Source organism: Coturnix japonica, chromosome 1 (genome assembly GCF_054131305.1).
Source record: "Coturnix japonica strain WE chromosome 1, WE-NBRP24, whole genome shotgun sequence".
Classification (NCBI taxonomy): Eukaryota; Metazoa; Chordata; class Aves; order Galliformes; family Phasianidae; genus Coturnix; species Coturnix japonica.
This window is the reverse complement of record NC_140663.1, coordinates 8,486,778-8,513,153: the sequence shown is the minus strand read 5'-3', so window position 1 is coordinate 8,513,153 and position 26,376 is coordinate 8,486,778. Positions and strand designations below refer to the sequence as shown.

The 26,376-nt window shown below is 37.2% G+C and overlaps 1 protein-coding gene across 7 annotated transcripts in view; it reads right to left on the bottom strand.

Moving 5' to 3' along the window:
• PCLO (piccolo presynaptic cytomatrix protein) overlaps nt 1-26,376 on the bottom strand; it is a 310,585-nt gene that overhangs the window by 157,539 nt on the left and 126,670 nt on the right. For 6 of the 7 annotated variants that reach the window (XR_014948100.1, XM_015879726.3, XM_015879813.3 and 3 more), the window contains exons 4-6: nt 21,190-22,329; nt 9,175-14,236; nt 6,793-8,798 (exon numbers count right to left, since the gene is read on the bottom strand). Coding sequence is in view for 6 of the 7 variants with exons in the window: in XM_015879726.3 (XP_015735212.2) it covers nt 6,793-8,798; nt 9,175-14,236; nt 21,190-22,329 (8,208 nt within the window). In the remaining variant the exon portion in view is untranslated. The remainder of the gene's footprint in view (nt 1-6,792; nt 8,799-9,174; nt 14,237-21,189; nt 22,330-26,376) is intronic. The other variant, XM_085552808.1, reaches the window with a different exon arrangement.

Here is a 26,376-nt window from a genome sequence, read left to right as displayed (position 1 = left end):
CTGTGTCCTTGAAGCACTGACAAGCAGAATCAGAGCACTATCTATCTCTCCACTACCTTTATGGATGAGAGAATACCAATGGTGCATATCAAGTAAATTATTAATCTCTCCCCTTTGACCAAAAAAAAAAAAAAAAAAAAAAAAAGAGGCTGGAACATCTCATCTACGGAGAAAGGCTGTTACAGTTTTCAGCCTGGAGAAGAGCAGGCTCCAGGGGGATCTTATAGCAGCCTTCCAGTACCTGGAGGGGGCCTAAAGGAAAGCTGGGGAGGGACTTTTTATAACGGCATGTAGCGACAGGACAACAGGAAATGGCTTTAAAATGGAAGAGGGCAGATTTAGACTAGATATTAGGAAGAAATTATTTACTGTGAGGGTGGTGAGACACTGGAACAGGTTGCCAGAGAGCTTGTTGGATGACCCACTCCTGGAAGCATTCAAAGCCAGGCTGGGATGGTGTTTTGAGCAACCTGGTCTAGAGGGAGCAGTCCCTTCCCATAGCTGGGGAGTTTGAACTAGATGATCTTAAAGGTCTCTTCCAACAACAGTCTGTGATATTATGATGACACAGAAACCCAGATCATGTTGCTTTTTTTTTTCCCTCCTGCAGCTAGCATGAGCCCAACAAAGGCCCAAAAAAAACAAAAGGAATTCAGTGGGTACATCTATAGCTTCTCTGGATTGCTGGCCTGAATTCAAACTCAAAATAAGATCTGTCCATGAACAATGGAGCAGCCACATACATAGCTGTGGGTCACCCTTCAGGAATACAGGAACCTATGTGCTTAACCAGACTCACTGACTTAATCTATCACAACATATTTCAATGTACTATCAGGCTGATCCCAATAATCTTCATGCAAATAAAGGAATCATTCAAATCGGGACAATTTCAGACTACACTTTAAGACCAGTATACACATGGCCAAGATGAAGAATCCGTTGCTACCAGTGCAAGAAGAGTTTCATTAAACCACATCCTACAGATGCCCCTTAGATTTCCTGAAATAAAGGAAAAATCTTTAAACTTTAAATCTAGGACAGTCTTTCATCATACAACCAAAATGATTCTTCACTGGGTGTTTTTCTATACCTTAAGCCCAAATACCAGCTGTTTCTGCACAAGGTAATGGCTGTTACATTGAAATCTGACTTTTAAAGAAATATTCTATCCTTTTTTTCTGGACCAGATCATAAGACTAAACCAGAAAATTAAGTCACCCAATTAAGTCTTTTGCAATTACAATCACTTGACCACATACTTCACAGATCACTAAAATAAATATAAGAGCTAAAATAAACCGCTAACCCCTTTTAATTTGTTCAAAGAACAGTCAACAAGAAACCAACAGAAACACCAATGTTCTGGTCTCCAATGAGGGCAGAAATCTGGTTACCTGAAATTCTAACATGATGCTAAGAAAGGAACATACTCCATGTTTCTGATGAAGGTAAACAGACACTTCCAACTCCAAACTTCCCCATGCAACTATCCCTGCTCTTTATCTCTGTTCATTTATCTGCTTGCTCACCCAAGCAGAACATCCTTCACTAGCATACCAATCTGGTGATCACTTTAGTCCTGAAAAGATGAGGAAAACAGACAGATGTGACATATGGAAGCTTTTAGTTCTACTGGGAGCCACTACCTTGTTTCCCTTCTCCAGTACACAGATGTACAGCACATCTGACACAGTAATGGACAGCTCCAATCACTAAAGTCCTAATCTTTATTTCTGAAAACAGATAAACACATGTTCTTTGCAATTGAAAATATGAAATGATATCAAATATAAAATGTTAACATCGTGATTCAAAATATATACAGCTCACCTAAACATGACATGCAGTAAGGATTTATCCAAACCATTAAGTTGTTAGTGATGAAAATGAGGAATTACTTTGTAGTTACAGTATCTTGGGCAAGGCAGAAATGACACGGTACAGAAGGGAAATGTTAACAAGGTAAATTCCAATAACTTGATTTTAAAATGAGGAAGTAAATTATAGAGAACAGTATTTACAGTAATTTACTTTTACGTTTATTATGTACTTATGAGGTGCTACAGATCTGAACCAACACTCTCAGACATCTTGCTTTGTATTTTTAAAATCAGTTAGCAATAGTCTAGGGGACAAAATACAAATTAATGTGCTTTGTTTCTGTAATTTCATTTTTTTTAATGATACTTTTGAAATCAGTAATAAAAAAAAAATCACTTCTGCTCTTAAAACAGCAATAGATTAAGTTCTGCATTTTTTATTTAAGTAACTAAACAATCTTTTGGGATTTTTCTTGAAATTGTTGCCTTTCGTTCTGTAGTATATAGATTTGAATTTTTTATGTCTTACAGTTGCAGCAACTAACATCTAATAAAAATAAATAAATAAATAAAAGAGAAAAGTGTTAACTCTCTTTAGAATTCATTCAAACTGTGGATGCTTAAAGACATGATGCCAGCCCTGAAGCTGGCAGGCCATTGACAGATGCATCTTTGCATTAGTTTCAGTAATACAGACACTTCTGAGGTTTTATGCACTGCTTAGCTGTAGATGTTGTGTAAGTATGACAGTTCATCTACAAGATCTTCTGTCACTTGCTTCAATTCATTTGAGCAGGCATTTTACATCTAAAGGCAAAAGGCAGACAACTTCCGTCTTTGACTACTCAGATGCAATGTGTACAAGTGCCAATGTTGACTGTGACTGGCATGTGACTTGATTATATGATGCACTGGTGTGAAGCTATTTCATTATTATTATTTTTTTTCTCCTTCTTCTTCTGTGGCTGAATGGGTTAATTTGAATTTAAATGCTAGGAGGAATTCACACCCTCAGAGAAATCATCACTATGATATCACATTCTGTGAATGCCCAAACAGGACTGCAGGACAGTCTCAAAGATAGCCCTGGGGAGCTCACTACCAATGGGAGCTCAAGTGGCACAAAGCTCATAAAAGAGAAAAATGGGTACTTTTGCATAGAAACAATTCTATATGGGTGGCTTCCATGACTCTGCTTTGCTACTGGCAACTAGTATCTCACATTTTTTCTTTGACACAGCTACAATTGGTTACTCCCTAACAGCTACTAAAGTAAGCAAAAACCATAGCAATCCCTTTTACTCTTTTCTTTTAATTCTTTAATTCTTTTAATAGGGATCTACCACCTGTTTTCATTCTGGTGTTCACAGTAGCCATGGCCACTATAAACATTGAAGTAAAATGAAAATGCATAACTTTGACATTAAATGTGCTGTCACTGAAAGTAATATCTTCTGGATATTTATCATTAGAAGATTAGCAGACAGATTATTTCTCAGTCTTTCAGTTCTACTAGACTGGACAAAATATCATAATTTCCTACAAAGGGACATTAAAGAACATAAAATTACAGCAGTAGTTGTAAAAAGTAGAGATACCATTTTACCATGATATTCAGCCTCCATAATCTTTCCCTTGTAATATTATAATAAATATATTTTTCAGTGGAGGAAGGATGATGAAAGTGCATTACGTAGAGGACAAAGTGTCATTTTTACTGTAATCTTTAAAATGAGACTATTTTATTTCTACCTTTTTTGGCTCACTGATTGCATGAAGATAAACTTTTTTTTATAAACTGCCACAAAATTACGTCTGTGAAACATGCAGGTGACCACATCACATTAACACCCTTTTCACCCACAGTGTTTATAAATGGAGATAAAGACATAATCCTGAGATAAGAACTATTAAAAATGTAATGGGATATTCATCCATGCAAAAAAATACTAGTCCTTCATTTCCATTTCTTTTCTTTACATTCAGCACTGCCTTCTTCTAAGTGAACTGTTTCACAAATTTTTCTGCACTGAACTTCATTGTTCTGAATGATGTGTCTGATTTCCTCTGCCTTTCCCTTTTCAGGAAGAATTTTTGAGTAAGAATATTAAGGCATAAAAGAAGTAAACACTGTCCACTTTATCCTTTACTTCCAAGATGCTAAGTTCACTGGGTTCTTAGTTGGTATAAAAAATCATAGATACAGAATCACAGAATCACAGAATTACCAAGGTTGGAAAAGACCTAGAAGATCATCTAGTCCAACCATTACCAATACTTCCTGGCTAAATTATATTCCTCAACACCACATCCAAACGTTTCTTGAACACTCCCATGGTTGGTGACTCCACCACCTCCCTGGGCAGTACATTCCAATGCCTGACTACCCTTTCCGCGAAGTAATACTTCCTAATGTCCAGCCTGAATCCTCCCTGGCACAGCTTAAAACCATTCCCTCTAGTTCTATCACTGATTACACAAGAGAAGAGGCCAACCCCCAGCTCACTACAACCTCCCTTCAGGAAGTTATAGAGAGCTATAAGGTCTCCCCTGAGCCTCCTCTTCTCCAGGCTGAACAATCCCAGCTCCCTCAGCTGCTCCTCGTAAGGCCTGTGCTCCAGACCCCTCACCAGCTTCGTAGCCCTTCTCTGAACATGTTCCAGGGCCACAATGTCTTTCTTGCAGTGAGGGGCCCAAAATTGAACACAGTACTCGAGGTGCGGCCGCACTGGAAAGAATACACTGGAAAGAATACACTGGAAAGAATACTGGAAGTCTTCAGGAAACTGAAGATCCTCCATTCCTAGTACAACTGGATTGAGTAACTAAGAACTGAAACTCACACAGATAATGCCAAAGCAAATTATTTCCATATTTCCAGATGCTGATGATATCATTAGATTACTTTCTAAATCCTCCTAAGTACTTTTCTTATTATGTATAACTTTTTCTCCCTTATTTTTCTACTGATTCCAGCCTAAGCTAACTGAACACAAGAGTCTGCATTAGAGAGTGGAAAACACACTTAGTGCTTGATATAACATCAGGGCTGAAAGCTGTTGTGATGGCCATGAGAGGTTTGTGGAGCAGCTTCCCCACCACATGCCACAAGGCATGGTTAGTGCAGTCCACTTTAAAAACATGCAAGATTTTTATTATCCTTGCATTGGTCAACTTGCATTTCAGGTTCCATAAAAATGTCCACCTCACTGATTTAGGTTGTAAGCAATTTGAGACATGGACTATATTCTGCTTGATGACTGCACAGTAGTATAAACAATATGAATCATTACTGTTTGGGATCAGAGCAAAATGATAACAATCATGTGGGTAAGTAATGAAAGCAAGATTTTTGTTTCCATGTCTTCATTAATGAATACTGTATATGCTCAAACTCCAGCATAAACACCTCTAAAAAAACAGTACTTATAGAATTTATCATCATCCACCGCTGTATAAAGAATACAATCTATATTACAACTATATGCATCTATAAAATAAGTGAAGTGAATCATTCGTCCTCAGTAATAGCTTCACTGCACTGCCAATCATTTTACAATATTACAGTTACCCTCCAACATCAATTACAAGTCATCTTTTTATAACCTCTGCGCAACGTTCTTTAAGGCACTGTTCTACATGAAAGGAGTGTTTGTGCTACTGTTACTTAAGCTGTTAATCCTGAATTAGGGAATGATGCTGATATGGAGTACCAGTGCCAAAACTACAGTTATCCCTTCAAACTTCAAGTAATGGTTTTGAGCAGTGACAGCACAGGATGTACTTAGCAGCTGGACAAATACATAAAGCTGTAGAAACTGCTTACAATGAGGATCTTGCAGGATATAACCAGACAAAAATGGTCACTACAACATATTAAAAACAGAAGGACCAACCTCCTTTATTCTATTCAGTCTGCACTACAGACTCACTTATTTATTCACAGATAATGGAATATAAAAGACAAAAATTACAGAAGTCAAATGGCAGTTCTCCTAGAGATCTTACAAATTAGATGCTCTCTCTGCAATTGACAGAATGGACACAGACTAAAGGACAGCCAAGAACATGTTACATTATGAGTGCTTTTTTGTTAAACAGTACTACTTCCTCTCATTCATTAACAATGGATTGATTCCCAAATCAGAAATCTTACTTCTCAAGGAGGAAAAATACTGTAGAAATAGAAAATTTATAATGTCAGTCCTTTATTATTCAAAATCATCTCTGTCTCAACTAAAACCAGTACATCTCCTCTGACCTTGTAAGAAACAGCCTACAACACTTGCATACATTCTTAATAAACCTTCCTATCCAAAACAAACCAGGAAAAAACAAAACCAGAAACAAACTATTAGTGGTCTGAAAACCTTCCGTTTGGAAGAGGTAAAAGATGTACAGGCACACCGGGACATAACTTTACCCACAGAATCACAAATGGCCAAAAAATCCACACAGGTCAAAATTGACAGCTAAATCATGAAATTACATATCCGCTGTCAGCTGTCTCAGAAGTTATGTGCAGTAATTCCAGTGTAAGTACACTACAGACCATGCCACATGAGCTGCATGTTGTATTACTAAAAAAGAAAACATTTCCCATTTTCTAGGAATTTCTAGTAACTGTTTTATCAGCAGTTAAGTACTATTTAAAACATAATAAGCTATTCAAATTTTGAACAAATATTTGTTTATTTTTTCCTGAATCTCACTAAGACTGTGATCTCAGTTCTCCTATTTCCAGGCAAAGCAATGACTCAAATAGCCTTGCTTTAGACAACAGACATTCCCTGGGACTCTTCAGCAAGATGTTTAAAAAGACTACATACATAGGCACTGCTAATGAGTGCATCAGCCCTCATGCTATAATAAAGTCAGCTGTACAATTGCATACTGGAAAAAAAAAAAGAAAAAAAAAAAAAGAAAGAAAGAAAAAAGAAAAAAAAAAAAGAAAGCAAACACTTCTTACCAGGAAACCCTCAGTGTACTGAAACTGAGCTCTGGAACTGTCTTCTGCTGTGGGACTCAGGGGCTTAGGATCAGACATAGAGCGCTGCATCATCTTTGCTGCCTTTGGGCTTGATGGAGGAACCTTGGCAATGTCAGCATGGAGCATCTTCTGAGGGCTGATGTCATCAGTGATGGATTTTTCATAGGGTACAAATGCTGACTCTATAACTTTACTTGGTGAAACAGGTGAAATGGGTGAATAGAGAACTTTGGGAGATTTGGGAGGGGAAGGGACTACCTGCAGAGTGGAGTCCGGACGAAGGTGAGATGAGTAGCCTATTTCTAATGGTGTCGGGCGTTTTTTATCTTTCTGAGGGGATGAAGCTGACAAATACTGGGGACTCTGAGTGTCTGACTCTGTCTCTGTTTGACATCCCAAACTTTCTCCTTTATACGTCTTTTCTGGAGCTGAAATGTGTTTTATGATTTCAACCTTAGCATCCAATCGAGCCCTGATTGAAGGTGTCCTTATTGTTCCTACAGGTTCTGTTTGTACTGAAATCTCTGCTACTGTCTGAACTGCAATACTAGACACTTTGGAGAACTGTTTAGCTTTGTCTGCCTCTGTGGTACTCTCACTGTATTTCCCTACACGAGGCTTTCTTCTAGACCTGCTAGAAAGATCCCATTCATCTTGATCTTCATCATCCGTCTGGACACTTGTATCAACGCTCTTCTTAGTTTTCCGTCTCCTGTTTGTGTAACCTCTCTCTGCTCCGTCTTCATCATCAGTTTGCACTCCACTGTCCACTATCTTTTTGTAGCACCGGGGCTCTTCTTCCAGAGATTCCTCCAGCTCTTCATAGGGACCACGTAATTTTGGCATAGAACTTCTCTTTTTCAATTGCTTCTCTTCTCTAACATCAATATCCTTCAGAGACATTTCTGAAACAGAGCTTAGGATACCAGACCTAGGTATGTACTGGGTAATGCCATCTGACTGAACTGTATACCATGTTTGGCTTGGTGGAATTTCAATACCCAGCACTCCTGAAGCTGTAGTGGTTGCATCATCAGTAGGCCAAAACTGGCCGTTTTCTGTGGTTGCATATTGTCCTTCCAAAAGGGCTTGATCTGTGGTTGTTTGTGGAGAGCCAGTTCCTGAAGGGTCATAACCATACTGATATATTTGTCGAATTTTTTGTTCTTCTAACTGTTGGTGGAGCTGTTGTTGAAGTTGTTGGAACTGTTCAAGTTGCAGCTGCTGCTGGGCTAATGTCTCTTGTCTCATAATATACTGAGCTTGCCGTTCTTCCTCTTGCTGAAATAAGAGATGATGTTTCATGGATTGTAGCTCCTCAAGCTTTTTTTGCACCATAAACTTCTCTTGTTCCCTAAATCTTTGAATTTCCTGACGTTCCCATTCCAGCTCTTCAGCAAAGCGTTGTTGCTTAATTTTCTCAAGTTCAAGAAGTTCACGCTCCAAATCAAGCTGTTGCTGTTTGCCTTCTTCAGGGGCAATGATAAGAGCAACCTCATCTTCAATTACATCTGTATAAACTTCAGATGCAGTAGCAGGTATTAAGTTGGTTGGCTCAGTGGCAATAGCTTCTAGAGTAAGAGGTTGTAAGCCTGTCTCAATATCAAGGGTAGTACTTGCATCTTTTTCAGCTGCCATTGTTGTCAAGAAGCTGTACGATCTTGGAAGTGGTTGATTTTGTTGCAAAGTTGATAATGAGGGCACTGAGTCAATTGTTTGAATAGTAGGCAAATCTCTGACTGTTGTACTGAAAATAGAACCAGGTTGTGTAGTGATGGCAAATGTAGATGGGATTGGAGTTGCTACTGAAGAATAAACAACACCATTGGATGATCTTAAAACACTTCCAGTGCCAAATGGGGAACTGAGTGATGATACCATTCTTGCTTGGGAATATTGTGGCGTACTGATCCCGATGCCAGAAATTACCTGTCGAGTCTCTGGGTAAGAACCAGTGGTCTTGCTTGAGTAATCCATAACCTCACCTGAAATTACAGGGCAAAGTTACAGTCCAGTCCCACAAAAGAATGCTGCTCTGTGGATTCTGATAGTCATTTCATCTTGATGAATTAAATGGGAAGGGGAAACCACATGCAAATCTTCAGGTTATTGATCTATTTTAGATGTGAAGGAAACAGCATTTCTGAACATGCAGGCACATGCAGGAACCTCTGTGCAAAACACATATGTAAAATGAAGAAATGAAATACGTGTGTAATCCAGAACAGTTTGTCACAATGTCCAAAAGAAAACAAAACAACAGAAGGGAAAAAAAATAATATATAAAAAATCATCCTGAAATGAGGTGAGGAACATCATAATCATATTTCAAAGAAAGATCTGCAGCTGTGTCATACTGACCTGAAGTAACTCTTCCAGAAGTAAGATCTACTGCTGCATCAGTTGCCCCAACTCGATAATCAAAGCTATTCTTGCTTTTATATGCAAACAGTCCAGCTTCTGATAAATTTGTGTCAGACATAGATGGTTTCATACCTCCCATTCCTCGGTAGCCATATGACCCTGAACGATCATATTGATAGTGGTCATCCCTGTAACCAAAGCGATCCTCAGGAAGTGTAGTTGGAGGTTGCTGTGCAGTACAGCTTCTACCAAATGGCAGTTTATAAACCATATCACAGCAGACAGCTCTTCTCCCTGCAGTCAGGTCCACAGGCTTTTCATCATCTTCTATTACTGTAGTTATGATACCTGAAGTAGTTTCATCCATTGTTACAACTGTTCTGTGAGATTTTGTAGTGCTGAGGTCAACTGCTCCAATCTCCATTGGCTCCTGAGAAGTGGAGAGATCAGTCCAACCATTTGTGACACTAACAGGTGGTACAGTAACAGGCTTTGTAGCAGCCCATGTCACTGCATGTGCTGAAGTACCTAGGGATAAATTTATTGGCACTTCATCTCTACTTACAGGGAAGGGCTGGCTGCTTGTTACTCTGTAGGCAGGCTCAAAATGTTTTGATGTTGTTAGCTGCAGTGGAGTTGTCATTGCATGTCCCAGATCCACAAGGCTGTCTGTGCTGGGAGAGTAGCTTACAGTGGCAGTACAGGTCATGACAGCAACTGTCTCAGTGACTATAGACAGAGAAGGATCTGCAATACATGCAGTACTAAGATTTATTATAGCTGGCTGAACAGTACTTACTGGCCTCCCAGATGTATCACTTGCTGGCATTTGCCTTCTAACATCCATGGAAACAGCAGAGAGATCCATACAGCTGTCTCTCATTTCAACATCCATCTTAGTTAAAGTGCGAAGATCAATGACATCACCCAAAGGATGGAATCTTCCATTCTCTCTATACCTGGGTTGATCTGATATATATATTGGCTCGGGAGGTATAGTAATAGCGACACTGCCTAAACCAACACTGGGCACTGGGCGCTTCACTACAGATGCTGTGGTCTTGGCTACCTCTGTTGTTACTGCTTCTGATATTGAACTAGGTACTTTTTCAATAGTTGATTGTGTAGTGATAGGAATAGTTTGCAAAGCACCTGTAACATACATACTCTGATCTGCCATACCTTGGATTTCCACAGCTTTCATGGATGAAGTAAAAATTGGTTGCATAGGCTGGGGAATCTGTTCTTTAGAAGCTTCTTCTGAAGGCCAGCTGGTAACAGCCTGACTAGTGATAGCTTCTGTGGGAGTTCCAGGCTCAGATGGCAATGTGATGACAACATAGGTTTCCTGTGAGGGTTTTGTCAACCTTGGTGAAGATTTGTTAGAGTGTGGAGACAAAGGGGATGTGGGAGATGCTATTTTGTATTCAGCTGAAGAGACCAAATTCAGAGTCATACTGGACGTCAGTGACAGACCTATTGGTTTGGGCTGTATTTCCGCTGGCTTATGAACAGCTATAGGGAGTGGAGGAACTGCTGGCTTAGGAGCAATTGGAGGTTTAGTTACTTCAGTGGGTCTGTGACTGAAAACAAGCCCTGCTGGAATGGAGGACGGCTTGGGTGGTACAGGAGGTGGTGTTGGGGTGCAAGTTTTTGTGATAGGTACCACATGATTTTTTACTACAGCTGTAGATTCCAGTGTAGCAACACTTGTGACTAAAGGTACCGCTGTGGGAGCTATTGCCATGGGAGCCTGAACCTGTGACTTCTTTTTGGGATAAATGGCTGGTTTGGGTAAAATAGGTGGAGGTAATGGCGGTGGAGGAGGAGGAGGTGGTGGAGGAGGTGGGGGTGGAGAAGGTTGTGCAGGAGAATCCAAAGAAGAGCTTCTAATAAGTGAAAACACTTTGGATGTTAGAGCAGGAGCTGAGGAAGGCATGGAGACCATGCTGGTCTTACTTACAACTCTGGGTGTAGGTACAGAAGGTGTTTCTGATGCAGGCTCTTTAACTGAAACTGATGCTACACATAGGGGTGGTTGCTCAGATGTAGCACCAGTCAAGTTAATCTTTGTCATATCAAGACTCAATTCTTTGTGTGAATCTTCACGATGAATTTTGATAATGCCAGCCTCTACTGTACTTTTCATTTTTCTAGCTCCATCCTTTTCTGCTGTGGAGACATCATAAGTAATGGTATCAGCTGCATATTGCTTGGGTTTTGTAACTGTAGTGGTGAATACTGAGGGTGCAGTTTCAGGTAAACAAACTGCAGCTTGATGCACAGTATCCATATCTGAGACCATCGATGGCTTTGTAGTGGCTCCAGCAACAGATTCATAAGGCATGCACACTTCAGAGTACTCTTCTGTAGATGTAAAGGGAACTTGGGCTATCATGTCTTCAGAATCTGCTAGTTTACTTACAGCATCTGCTGTATCTACATAACCTGTGGTTGCACTATCTATAGGTGATGAACTGTCTGTGGTACAAACAGAAGATGTAGATGATGTTAAGGAAGCTGTATCAGAAGGTAAAATTGATACAGCACCTTCTGATATCTCAGAGTATGTCAACATCGATGTTTCATGAGAAATTATTTCTTGAATTTCTCTAGCATAATCTGTTAAGTATTCATCTTCGATTTCCTCTGCTGTAAAATGCTGTGTTATTTTAACATCTGGAATAGAAAGTGCTATGCTACTGAGAGATGATACATCTGAGATTGCTGAAGTGGTGCTTGATGTTAAAGATATGCTATCCGCTATTTCTCCAGTACTAGACACTTTCATATCAGGTGCAGGAGCAAAATCTGAAGTTGGCTGTGTTGGACTGGACCCAGGAGTTAGCTGCATTTTTTGTTTTTTCATAAGCTCTTCATAAGCAGCTTCAGCATCTAACAACTGCTTTTCTTCAGTGGTGGAAGTTACTGTGCTGTCTAATACAACTATTTCATGACTTTCTGGAATAATATAAGAGCTAGAAACAATATCTTCTTGAGGCACAATTGAACATAAAGGCTCTACACTGTAATAGTCTTCCTGTAGATCAGTAATTTTCTGTGGTTCATCATAGATCTGTTCTGAAGCTCTGATTTTTTTCTCTTTTCCTCTCTGCTGTATATATTCATTACTCTCATCTTGTTTCATTGCAAGGTTAGTATCAACAGTTCCATTGTAAGTATCCTCTATTAAAGACTCATAAATGTAATCCTCTATTAGCATTCCACCATACAAAGACTCTTTTTCAAACACTTCATCTTTTTCACTTGCAATTTGAAAAGACTTGGACTTGTGGGTCTTGTGAATCATTTCCTCATACACCTCTTCAGCGCTTTTCAGTGTCTTTTGACCACTTTCCTCTTTTAAGACTCCAATTAGTTTTTCATCTGTTGGTGAGTATAGAGAGACAGTAGTAGGCAATTTGTAAACTTTTTGTACTTCTATTATTTTTTCTGGGCTGATTTCAAATCCTTCAGGATCTGATTCAATACTAGGTGAGTACTCCGAACAGGAAGATCTGTGCAGCTCTTCCATTTCTGCTGCCTGTCGTAACTCTTCTGTTGGAGAAGCATCTTCAATGGGGGAAAGATTACTTGGAGGAGTCTTTGGACGTTCTCTTCTTCTCTGAGCTCTCAGTTCATCCTTGTCCTTTTTAGATTTTTTGCTAGAACTTTTTCTTTGTTGCTGTTCTAACTCACGCTGTTTCTCTTGTTCCTTTAGCAGTTCTTCCTCTTCCCGTAGTTCTTCTTCTTCTGAAGAATCTTCAATAGTTGGAAGAAGAGGACCATGAGACCGATGCCTAGCTTTGCGCTGCTGTTTGCTCTCCCCTCCTAGTTTTTTGTGACTTGGACTGCTGTCACTGTCTTCATCGAGTGATGACACTGAAGTAGGTGATGTACCTGGTGTGAAACTTGAAGCATGTAAACTAGAAGATCCTTCTCCTCTAGATCTATCTTCAGGTGAATCTGTAAGACTCTCCATCTCTAGCTCAGGCTCTTCATCAAAATACAAAATACCCTTCTGTTGTTCAGGTGTCTCAGAATATTTGCTTGTTATTGTACTATTTAATTCTATTGTTTTGAAACGCCGAAGGCCTCCTCCTCCACTTATAGTGAGTTCTTCACCATCCTGACTTTTAGTTTCCCTGTATTTTGGCTCTGGGCTTTCATCAAAAGTCTCATCATCATCATCATGCCATGAATGCCGTCTGCCTGTGTCATCATCGTAGCCTGCAGTACTTTTCCGTGCCATTCTCCTGTGTTTTCCTGCTGCTCCTTTGGCTTTGCTTTTCACTTCTTCTTTCTTTTGGCTTTCAGTTACACTGATCTCTTTGAGTTGATTTCTAATGAATTCATCATCTTCAGAACCTGAGGCATCTTCATCAGCACTCATCTCTATAATTTGTTTCCTAATGAAGTCTTCCTCATCACCAGATCCCTGACTGTCATCTCGTTTGTACTCATCACTACTGGAAGAACCAACACTAGCTCTTCTCTTTCTCCTTGGTACAGGTGAGTTTTCACTCTCACTGCTGTCTTCCACAGAATCATAGCGTTGTCTTCTTGCCAGTATGTCATCTCCTCCATCTTCTTCCTTGTAGTCAGTTAGGGATGAAGCACCTCCTTTGCTATCAGCTGCAATGGTTCTTTCACCTTCTTGAATAGCTACTAAGTCTTCCTCATCTGAACTGTAAGACTCTGGAGTGACTGGCAAAGGCTTTGTTTTGTGCTGATCCTTTGTCTGTTCACTGTATGTTTCATGAAGTTCTTTCCTTTTCACAGATTTTTCATCAGCAAGTGTACTTGCCTGAGCTTCCAAAATAGAAAGAACAGTACTTTCTAGTTTAGCTAGATCTGAAGGGCTTGGAGGACTTTCTTGTGAAATGGTGTCTTTCTGACTAGGTTCTCCGGGTAAGTCCTTTTCATCACTGGGGATATGACTTGGAATTTCACCAAGTGAACTTGATATCCCATCAGAAGAATACCCGGTGTCACTCAGACCTTGTGGACTTTTCTGTTGCTGAGAGCTTGATGTGTCTGTTTTGTCATCCTCCTTTTCCTAAAAAAATAAATACATATGCGTGTGTATATACTTATAAATTCTTTATGTCTCCAAGCAATTACATATGAGTGTATTTTCTAAAAAATGAGCTAAAGTTCCAGATGCAAAATTTTAAGTCAAATTATATTAAATTGTAAATGACTAAACACTAATTCTGCTTTGCAAAGCCATTAACTATGCTAACATTTAACTATGTTTTGCCTGATTTTCCACATCAGTAAATTATATTATCAGCTGTAAAATTTTAAATGCAAATAAAAAATAAATAGAGTAGTTAATTGCTTTCAGAATCCTATCTAATGATGGTCTATCATTTTTTCATATGTGCATTGGACATTTTTTTTTGTTGTTGGCTAATTTAAATTAATATTTAATTACTTATGCTTCAAAATTGCCTACAGAGTTCTAAATATAAATATAGCTTACCAAGTAACCTGCAGTATTTATGGGGTCTACTCCTTACTTTGCCCTATTAAACTTTTACAGTTCCCTAGAAATATGTGAACCTTTTCAAATTTTGGAGATTTAGTTTCATTTTTTTTTTGAAGTAAGTGTTACACATTGTAACATAAGAATACACAGAGTACTGAAGCATGAGTTAACATGGTCTGGAATGTCCCCATATGTGTGCAAACATTTTCTCAACAGCTCATTTAAAACAAGTTTCTCAGTACATTTGTAATGCAGAGGTAACCTGCTGCTAGGAAAGCATAATTGTATGTGATAAAAGCAAGACGGATGGCTATTGATCAAAGGAAATGGAGAAAACAAGGCAGGCATATGCAACTGAACATTGTAACTCGTAGTTTCCTACTTAATCCTAATTAAATATCCTTTGTCATTAACCTAGCTTCAGATCCTTTTATACCACTCTGAATGACAAGCACCCCTTTGGATAACAAAATACCAAGAATATCCTACAACAATAATTTTCACACCAGTTTCCCTTCTCCCAGATGTGAAATGCCTCCTAATTTCATGCAGCTGTGAAATACTCTACTTATTGAAAGAATCTCATCATCCAACTAACAAAATAGCTCTGTCACAAATGACAGCTTATCTTAGCTGTCATCATAGCCAATAAGTGTCTCCAATAGTAATTTGAGAACAAGCATCCCAAGCCTCCTGATTTTAATAATATGATGTGATCTCAGTATTTGTTACAGAACTCAGGTATTACCAGGGTGGTGAAGCACTGGAACAAGTTGCCCAGAGAAGCTGTGGATGCACCATCTCTGAAAGCATTCAAGGCCAGGTTGGATGGGGCCATGCCTGATTCAGTGGCTGGTAATCCTAAATACAGCAGGGGGTTGGAACTAGATGAACTTTAAGGTCGCCTTCAACCTAAGCCATTCTATTGTCCTGTGATGATTCAATGACTATTTATCAATGTTGTTAATCAAATCAAGGATTCCTGAAGTAGACCTAACAATTTACTCAAATATGTGACTTATCAGCATCATTGGCATTATGCTGCATTTAAAAAAAAAAAAAAAAAAAAAAAAAATTAAAAAAATACTGTGCAACAAATACAAAAAAGCCATAACAGTGCTTAATGATAATTTGTAGATACGTTCACACTTACGTTTAGTTGCTGACAAATTTTTATTATTTTGAAATGTTTATTCACACTAAAGTTACATTTAAGGACAAAATATCATAAAACAAATACTTGTTATTATCAATTATTTATTTATTTCTTTTTAAAGCAGCCTTTTTTTTTTTTTTTTTTCCCATTACTTAATTTATGGTTAAAGTACCTATTCTTGCCTGCAGGCATGTCACTATGCATGCAATCTTCCAATAAAACAACTAGCAATAAGATTAAATTAATCTACTCATCAATATCTAGTTTAGTAACCTCCATTTTTTGCAGAATGATTTATTACCTACTTAACAAAGTCAGATATTACCTTGAGTAGAAACCACATCTGTCTTTAATAGCACAGAACCCAATGTAATAAACTCAAGTATCTGATACCAGAGCAAAAAATGTTGTACATAAAAATTAGATTTGACAACAATTATTTCTAAGAATAGTTCTAGTGATAAAGCTGTGTTTAATACATAAACAAGAACAAAACTCCAATAGCATGCCAAACAACTCTAGGGAGCCATCACTACTTAAATGCTTCAGAAGTCATTGTTATGAAAAATGTACTTTTTCGCCCCATATAGGTAGAATAATACATCCCCTTCCCATCAGGTAAAAAATGAAGCATAATTACAAGATTTTTTTTTTTTTTTTTTTCTTCCCCTCTCTTTAAAACTTGTCTTTATATCTGTACTCCCATTATTACAGAATAAGTTTTAAGAGACATTTATTGGAATACATTTTTTAAAAGTATGTTGTCAGTTCAAAGCAAAGGATTTTTTCATCTAGAAATATCATACCCCCATTACAATTTCACTGTTTTTCTATTTCTAATATGTCCATACTTGCAAAAACATACCCAATTATGTGTGTCATCAATTTAGATTAGCTTCTAGAAAAACATCATTCAAGCTCAGAAAGTCCCCTAGGAGATGATGGACAAACTGTGCTCAAGTAGGGAAAGTGAGTCTCTGAGAGTTCCACAGAGATGAAGTGATAAAATAACTTAAAAAATCATATGAAACAGAACATGTTAAATAAGTAGTTAATTTCAGAAATAAGCAAGCAAGTGGGCATGGAACAACCTTATCTATTCTCCTAATCTGAGAGAGCAGAGCATCATCATCTGTGTGTCTAATCTGTAGTATCTACTCAGTGACCAAACGACGAGGTGGAACTGAGTGCTGCCATTGCCTGCCTTGTTGATGAATCCACGTATGCCATAATATCACTGCTATAAATAATAAAATGCTGAATCATGGAAAAAACAAAAAACAAAAAAACGAAACTGCTATCTGTACCATAAGGAGAAGAAAAAGTTTTACAGTATTTAGGGACTTCCCTAAAAATAAATGTGACAAGAAAATTCATCTTTCTTTTCAAGTCTATTATGATACAAATATATTTTCTATCATTTTTATATGTGGAGTTATCTGATGCAAACATTATCTTGCACGTTATGTTTTGAGAAAATATGCATGCAATTTATGAGAAGCAAGCTTTAGTCTTTGTGTGTTTTTTTCCTCCTTCAAGCATTCAAGGATATTGTCATTAACTTTATCTGTTCTTCAATGATCAGTGATCTACTTGGATAGGATTAGTCATCATATATGTGAAGATATCAACAAACTTGTAAACAAATTGTATCAAACATAAGATTTTTAGGCAAACAAACTGTTGAGGAAACAACATCCCTAGGGATTATGCATATATTTAACAACTGTTAGGAAATGAAAAAATGAATTAAAAATGTATCTGAATCAGTAAGGAAAAAAACAATTTTGTTGGAAATGCAACCTGTTTAATTTGTGCTAATAACGAACATGTTCTAATGTTGGAGGTATTCCTACAATTCCAGTGACATTTATACTGTGATAGTGATAGTACATCATAAAACTATTTTACAATACAAGTTTTTGCTTATTTGAAAACAGATGATATCTAACTTACTTAAAAATGTTGAACTGGTTATCATATGAAATTAGAGCTCTTTTAAAAGGAACAGGCTCCTCAGGGAGGTGTTGGAGTCTTCTTCTCTGGAAATATTCAAGACCTGCCCAGACATCTATCTGTGTGATGTGGTGTAGGGAACCTGCTTTGGCAGGGGGGTTGGACTCGATGATCTCTAGAGGTCCCTTCCAACCACCCTACAATTCTGTGATTCTGTGAAAACCATGATCCAAAAAGTCTTGTCAGTTTTTGAAGTTGTGTATACATCAGTAAGATTAATAAAGGAGTAATAATGGATTATATTCCGTTGCAGAAAATTTATTTTGCAGATGAACTCATGATTTAGAGAGGTAATTTTCTTTATAGAAACATTATACTTATTGCAAACTGTTTCTGATTGAGTAAGCTATTAAATCTTACTCTTTTTATATTATGAACACATTTTATTTAATAATCTGTGCCCAAAATTCTGCATGCAAATGCTTTTCTTACTTAGTCTCTCTCATCCATGTTTTGTAATTAAGAGCATTATAATGTTGATTTGCAATATATTACAATATCACAATTTCTTATCAGGTATTCAACCAAAGTACTTGACCATTCTTCAATAAACACGAGGTGGAAATGATAGGGACACTTGCATCATGTGGCTGATGTGCTGTAAACTTGTCCAAGTTATACCATTATAACATTCATTTACATATAAGAACTACTTTTATGTTAATTGGGAGTTCCAAGTCAACTGTTACACACTGACAAACCAGCATGTTATAACTGTCCAAGAATTCTAGGCATCCTTGTGAGGACCGTTAATTGCTACAGTACATGTATTTACAAGATAGTTTATTAGGAATTAAAAAATACCTGTAAATCATCAGCAAAGACAGTTTGTTCCTTGATAACTCTTTGAACAAATTACAGTTTAAAACACTATTGGGGGAAAAAAAAAAAAAAATGGTTTGAAGAAAAAATGGCTTTATGATACCTTAAACCATACTTTGAGGCCAACTCTTTAAGAATGTTCCAATATTTAACTCACATTTATTTCAAAGGTTCTCATATCTTTAAATATAATTTGAGATCTGTGTGACATTTTCCAAGGCTGACTTTACTGCAACCGATCTTTATCCTCTAAGGATGCTACAAGCATTAGTTAATCACCATTTTCACAGATTTTTATATAAAATGGCATTAGTCATTTGGCAGCTGAGTCTTTATATCATTATTTACACACACACCTGTCTGAAATCCTTCATAAGATTCTGTCCTCATATATTTTATAATCTTCAGTGTCTAAATACTATCATTTAATTATCCAAACAGTATCAGTGAAGATACCAAAACTGTTCTTTCATCCTCCACTTCTGTCACATGCTTTCTTGGGGAGAATTGTATCTAATGTTCAAAGTTAGCATTAAGATACTTCAATAAACTAAAACAAACAAACAAACAAAAAATGGGAGGGAAAGGGGGACAGGGGACTTATTTTCCTGAAGCATAAATTAGGTGAGGCAACAGCTTTATCTTCAGAATTTCAAAATTCCAAGTTTAGTATTAAATTTTTGTTTTGCTTTGTTTTGTTTTTGTTTATATGATTTTTCTAATGAGGAAAAATAGGGGTATGGGGAAAGTGTTGTAATTTTAAAAATAATTAAATGAGGACACCTATGTATTTTCTTTCATGAATTAAACTATTATGATTTATAAACTTTAGTTAAATGTGCTTCAAAGTCTAATGGCAAAAGTAAAAGAAAGCTAAACTTCATCTAGGGAGTTAACTAAGGAAGTTCTGATTAAGTCAGAAGGCAGTGAGAGTGATTAAGTGAAACAAAAGTGAAATGCCGGTGCACCATATAATATATCAAGAGATAATTAGAAATAATTAATTTATGATAAAACTATGTTGCTATCAGAGACAGAAGTCAAATATGTGTACCTTAGATTTGCTAAGACTGTCATGTGCTTTCTTATCTTCATAGAACACAAAGATGTCCATATAGCACTAAGACTAGAGAGTGATGAAAGTTTTTTAACAGAAAAAAAGGGAGCTTTTAATAAAAATAAAACAAGCAAGCAAGCAAACAAACAAACAGAAAAAGTATTTCTTAGGTTCTCTGATATTAATGTATGTTACAAAGAAAATGCCCCCAAAATGACATTTTGCAAACTTGCTCTTCTTGGAAAGTGCTGCACTAGAGTCTCATGCCTAATATGAAATATTCAAACTGATATTTCATTTTCTTAGATCTCTTTCTTGTTTGTTTGTTTGTTTGTTGTTTCCAGATGGCTATAATGCTGAGAACAAAATTTGTGTTCCCTCAGTACAACCACGTGATATCACATCTCTTGATACCACTGTGTCATATAAACATATCATGTGATGGAAACATATCTGACTGCAAGCATGATTTCTAAAAATAATAATTTTTAACAAAACTCTCCACAGAATGACTTCCTAATCAGAAAAATTTTCTGCCCAAATACCTTGGTTATGAAACAAACAAAGAAAGAAACAAAAACCTGATAATTTTTACTGATATTAGTTGAAAACATAATTTTGGCGTGATTGGACTTTTCTCCTAAACCTCTTCCTACTTAAGTAACATAGTGTTCGGAGCTTAACTTTCAGTACTGATGCACACACGCACACACACACACACACACACACACACACAAATAAATAAAAAAAACTACAACAACAAAAAAAAACCAAACAACCATATTTTGCCATTTATCAAAAAATTGTCTGTTACCCACTTCTCTTGATCAGTGGCTTGCTATTGACTTCATATTTAGGAAATAAATTTCTTTAGAAATACAACATTCTAGTATAGTCTATTACAAAGTCATCTAATGATCTGAATGAAGAGCTCACCACAAACACTACTTAAACATGGGGTAGGCAGATGAAACATTTAAAAGATGTAAAGGCTGCGTACTTTAACATACCATTTTCAGGCATCAAAAAATATTCCTTAAATGTTTACCATCCTTTGGTACTTCAAAATACTTTGTAACTTATTATCAATTATTTGCTTTTGAGACTAAGAACTATTAAAATGTTCCAATTTAAACAATTAAACTCCAAAGGCCTGACTGTCTACAGAAGCAGATAAAGAAATCATAAATATTTGAAATCCGATGAAACAGAAACTCACTTAGTTTCATATGTCTAAGCTGAAAATCATGCAAGAACTATTGGAAAGCAGTGAGGAAAAAATAGGACTAACTAGTGAAACTCTTACTCAAAAAGACTAATTCTGTCATTGAGAATTATATCATTCATATGGATGACCAAATCATCCAAACAATAAAGAGCAGTAAAATGTCAATGACAGGGTCCATAAGGATGGGATTCTAAATTGTAGCAAAGGAGAAAAGCATTTAGAGAAGAAAAGCTACTTACTATTTTTTCTCTCACTGCTTCCACATGCTCAGATCTTGGCAGACGTGACACTGGAACAGGAGTTTTTTCTTCCTCCACTTTTTCAGTTTTTGAAACCATCTGTGGAATTCCAGTTGTCAAATCCTCTTTCTTAACATCCTCTTGTTTCTTTTCATGCAGTTTGTCACAAGGTGCTTCAACTTCCATTTTCTGCTCAGTAACACGTTCTGTTGTCTCAGCTGTAATTTGCTCTTTTTTGTCCTTTGGGTGTGGAGTACTTTTTTCCAGGAGCTCGGGTTTTTTATCTTCCTCAGATTTGCTTAAATGTTTCTTTTGATCTGAACTTACTGTTGCAGGAATTTTATCTTCTGAAAGTGTCTTTGGCAGCTTTTCTTGCTGAAGTTTTGATTCTTTTTGAGCTTCTTGTTGGATTGTCTCCACTGCAGAAGTTTTTTCAATTTTCACATCTTGAAGATTTAGATCTTTCTGAATTCCATGTTGAATTTTATCAGCTGAGACTGTCTTGGACAATCTAACTCCCTGAAGTTGTACATCCTCTTTCTGAGCTGCAGGTTGTATTTTGTCAGCTGATAGTGCCTTTGCCATTTTCATCTGTTGTAGTTTTGGATCTTCTTTCTGAACTCCATGTAAAATTTTATCAGCTGAGGGTATCTTTGCCAATTTTGCCTCTTGAAGTTTTATGTCTTCCTTCTGAACTCCATGCAAAATTTTATCAGATGATGGTGTCTTTGTCAGTTTTGTTTGCTGGAGTCTTGAGTCTTCCTTCTGGGAGACACGTATTTTATCAGCTGAAGGTGTCTTGAAAAGTTTGCCCTGCTTAGATTTTGCATCTTCTTTCTGAATTCCTTGCTGGATTTTATCAGCTGACAATGTTTTTTCCAGTTTCCCTTGCTGAAATTTTGGAACTTCCTTTGGAACACTTGGTTCTTCTTTAGATTTTGTAGCTGCTGGAGTAGGCGGTGTGGAAGTCTTCTGTGGGGAATGTGAGACAGCAGGCACAGGCTGTTTTTGAGGAGTTGCAGGTGGTTTGGATACTGGTTGTGAAGGGCCTAGTTTTGCAAGTGGCACCTTGCCCATATCCCCAAGTTGTCCTGACATTGCCCTTTGGGTCTGACAGTTTAAGCACAGCCATTCCTGTACCTGTGATAGAACAAACGTATGAAGTTACTTATATGAAGACATAACAGTAAAATACATTCTCCTGAAATAGTGATGACCTTTATATATAAAATTTCCTTGTGTATTTCCAACACGTACTGTTTTCTAAATCCTCTACAATCTACCAACAGTAACTTTACCTCTAACTCTGTAAATCTCTCTAACTTTGACAAAGTCTGCTTTTTTTTTAGAAGTTACCTTTCTCTCTTTACTTTTCATGTAACCAAGGAAAAACACCTGTCTGCTCCCTTCTGCAGTCCGTTTTTATTCTACTTTCCAGAAAATCAGGGGAAAAAAAAAAAAAAAATCCACATAAGACATTTTGTTGCCACTTAGCCAGTTACTACACAGAAGAAATGAGACTCCTTGTGAGGTTTGTGAGGTTTGGGGTACAATTCCTTTGTAATAGAAAAAGGGCATTTTAAATACAGATACCACAGAACCATAGAATTGTAGGGGGTGGAAGGGACCTCCAAAGATTATCTAGTTCAATCACCCTGCCAAAGCAGTCTCTCTAGACCAGGTTGTGCAGGTAAGCATCCAGGTGGGTCGTGAACATCTCCAGAGGAGACTCCACAACCTTTTTGGGCATCCTGTTCCAATGTTCTGTCACCCTTACTGTGAAGAAATTCTTATGCACAGAACTTCCTTGTGTTTCAGTTTCCCCTTGTTCTGTTGCCGTGCACTGCTGAAAAGAATCTGGCCTCATCCCTTTGCCACGTGCACCTTAGATATTGTTCAGATCACCTTTCAGTTTTCTCTTCTGAAGTCTAAACAGACCTAGGTTACTCAGAGTTTCCATATAAGAGACGTACTCCAGGCCTTTTATCAACTTTGTGGCCCTCTGCTGGACTCTATCCAGGAGATCCTTGTCTTTTTTTTGTACTGAAGTACAGAAAACTACAAAAACGTAAGAAAAAGCTCCAAAACTTCTGAATATGAGGAAACATAATGAATCTCTACTTTATATATATATATATATATATATACTTTATATATAATGAAATATAAGTTCTATACTGCACCTTAAAATCTTTTAGTGCTTGATTCTCATTCCTTTCACTGTGATAATGGATTGTCTCACCAAATAAGGTGATGAATTTATCTGATTTAGTTAACTTAGCAAACTACTGAATACAAAATACATGAAAAACAATGCAAAATTGTTTTAACATTAATTGCATAGCTAATGATATAAACAGCATTACTGATCAGTACAGATGACTGACCAGTTACATACTATTGGTATTTTAGAATTTGCCGCAGAAAATGTGGCATCCAGATAGAATAAGTGGTAGAAGTGGTGATATCCCAGAAACCCTCACAGATTTTCTAGTACAAACTAAGTAATAAATTCTGAAATACCAAAAGCGGAGACTGGAAGCCCAGATCTGAACCCTGGCAGTAAAGAGTGCCTGAACTACAGGGTTCTAAGTATCAGACTCCCTGCTTTACTTTCGATTTCATGAATCTTGCCTTTTTCTATGGGAGGCTTAATATCCATGTAAAAACTGGTAGGTTCTCCCACTGAGAGCACTTAACTTTTGGTGATGCCAGGATATTGCCATTGGTCTGGCTTTTCTCAACAAGAATTTCTGCTATGATAGTTTGCTGTGAAGCACTTTTTAAAGATTCAAAGAAGAATACATGTGGAAGCAAATTTGGTCTTAACCTATGAAAATTAAGATGGCAGTATTATTAGGAGTTTCTAGATGTCTAAATACACTAGATATTTTTTATTATAAACATAATTAAGAAAAAAATAACTAATTTAACTGTATTTTTATTCTTTTCTCAAAGATTGCTATAAAATTTGAGTAGATAATTATGATAAATCAATTTTAATTAAAAGTCATTTTAGATTCAAATAGCTTTTAGAATCAAGAAAAACGTGCTCAATACACAGTTTATTTTCATAGTACCATTTCCACATGATATAATTTCAATGTATTTCTTGATACATTGATGTTTCTGTTTTTTGGTTTTTTTTTTCTACACAAAGCACATTTAACTCTTATTACTTTTAGTATCTCATCAAATGCAATCTCCTCACTGCTCATTCATATTCCCCTTCTTAGATTCACACCCAGTAGCACTAAGAGCATCATAGGACAAGCTTCTCAGAAAGAAAAATAATGATAATTAAGACAAAAAAAAAAAAAAAAAAAGGCAGCTGATGATGAGTGAATTAGCAAATTATGCTTAATGTTTGTCAAGAGATGGAATAACTAGTCATTCTTCCCTGCTTTACTGATGTAAGTGCTGCTGGTGAAATGACCTGGAATTGTCCAGATACACACTGATTTAATGAACCTTGCTCTTGGACTTTTGTTATCTTTGCATCTTTTCACTTTACTTTTTTAAAGTTATAAAGTTATATTGTCATGGAAAATACTTTTACCAAACTATGGGCTTTATAATACAGTCCAAGTATTCATAATCATGAGAATATTTGATCACAAAAGAACCTATAAAAATCTTCTTATATCACCAGCCCTCTAGCTCCTGATTCGCTGTCAGAATGGTTCTCTGTAAAATTAAATTTTGTACCATGAAGTAATATGCCTCAGCTTTAGACTTGATGTTTCCTCAGTTAACCTCATGTCCTGAATACTAATTTTGCCCAAGGCTATCTTTTCAGTTAGCCTGTCAACCCAAATTTATTAAGACTTAAGAAATGGACATCATCTTCCTTCAGCAATCTTCACTAAATAAATTTTCTTACTTCTTTACAGTAATATTCACACTCTTTGGTTTCTGAGTTGTCAGCAGACACCTTTCTTGGTATCACAAGCAATACACATGTGCATTAATATTCTAAATATACAGTTCTTTCCCTGTGTCTTCAGTAATCCTAACAACCCCACACTGCTGGACAGGACAAAGGAGCTATTTCTCAAAGTTCTCCTCATCCAGTTTAATAAAGAACAAACATCAACTCGATAATTTCATAAATCCAGTATTCACTACAGTGGTCTATTTTGCAAATGTCATGCAAGGGCTCAAGTATTTCAGTTCCTTTCCTTTGTATTTAGTAGCCACAGTGTCAGAGGTATTTAAGATGAAAATCATAGAATCACTAAGTGATCACAAGATCATCCATTCCAACAGTCCACCTACCACCAATATTTCACCACTAAACTGTGTCCCTTAGTACAACATCTAGATGTTTCTTGTACACCTGCAGGGGCAGTGACTCAACCATTTCTCTGGGCAGCCTATTTGAGTGCCTTACTACTCATTCAGAGAATATTAATATTTTTTTTTCTAATATCTAATCTGAACACCCTTTGAACAACTTGAGGCCATTTCCTCTAGTCCTATCACTAGTCATGCAGGATCCTCACCTCACCACAGCCTCCCTTCAGGCACTTGTAGAGAGTGATAAGGTCTTCCTTGAACCTCCTCTTCTACAGACTAAACAATCCCACTTCCTTCAGCCACTCCTCATAAGACTTGTGCTCCAGACCCCTCATCAGCTTCATTGTCCTCCACGGCCTTGATACCTTTCTTGTAGTGTGGGGAACAAAACAGGACACAATACTCAATGTGTGGCCTCATCAGAGTAAAGTACAAAGAAAAGATCACCTCCCTGATCCTGCTAGTAAAATTATTTCTGATACAAGTCAGGAAGTCCTTGGCCTTCTTTGTTAACTGGGCACACTTCTGGCTCATTATCAGCTGAGTGATGACCAACAGCCTTAAGTCCTTAGGTTTTCTTCCACACATTCTTCCAGACACTTAGCCCCAAACCTGTAGCATTGATTGGGGCTGTTGTGCCAAATTGCAGGAACCATCACTAGGTATTGTTGAACTTCAACCCACTGACCCTAGCCCAGTGATGCAGCCTGTCTAGTTCCCTCTGAAGGGCCTTCCTACCCTCAAACAGATTGATTTTTCTTTCCATCTCGGTGTCATCTGCAAACTTACTGAGAGTGCACTCAATCCCCTTATCCAGGTCATTAATAAAGATATTAAAGAGGACAGGCCTTGATACAGATTCCTGGAGAACGTCACATGTGACCAGTC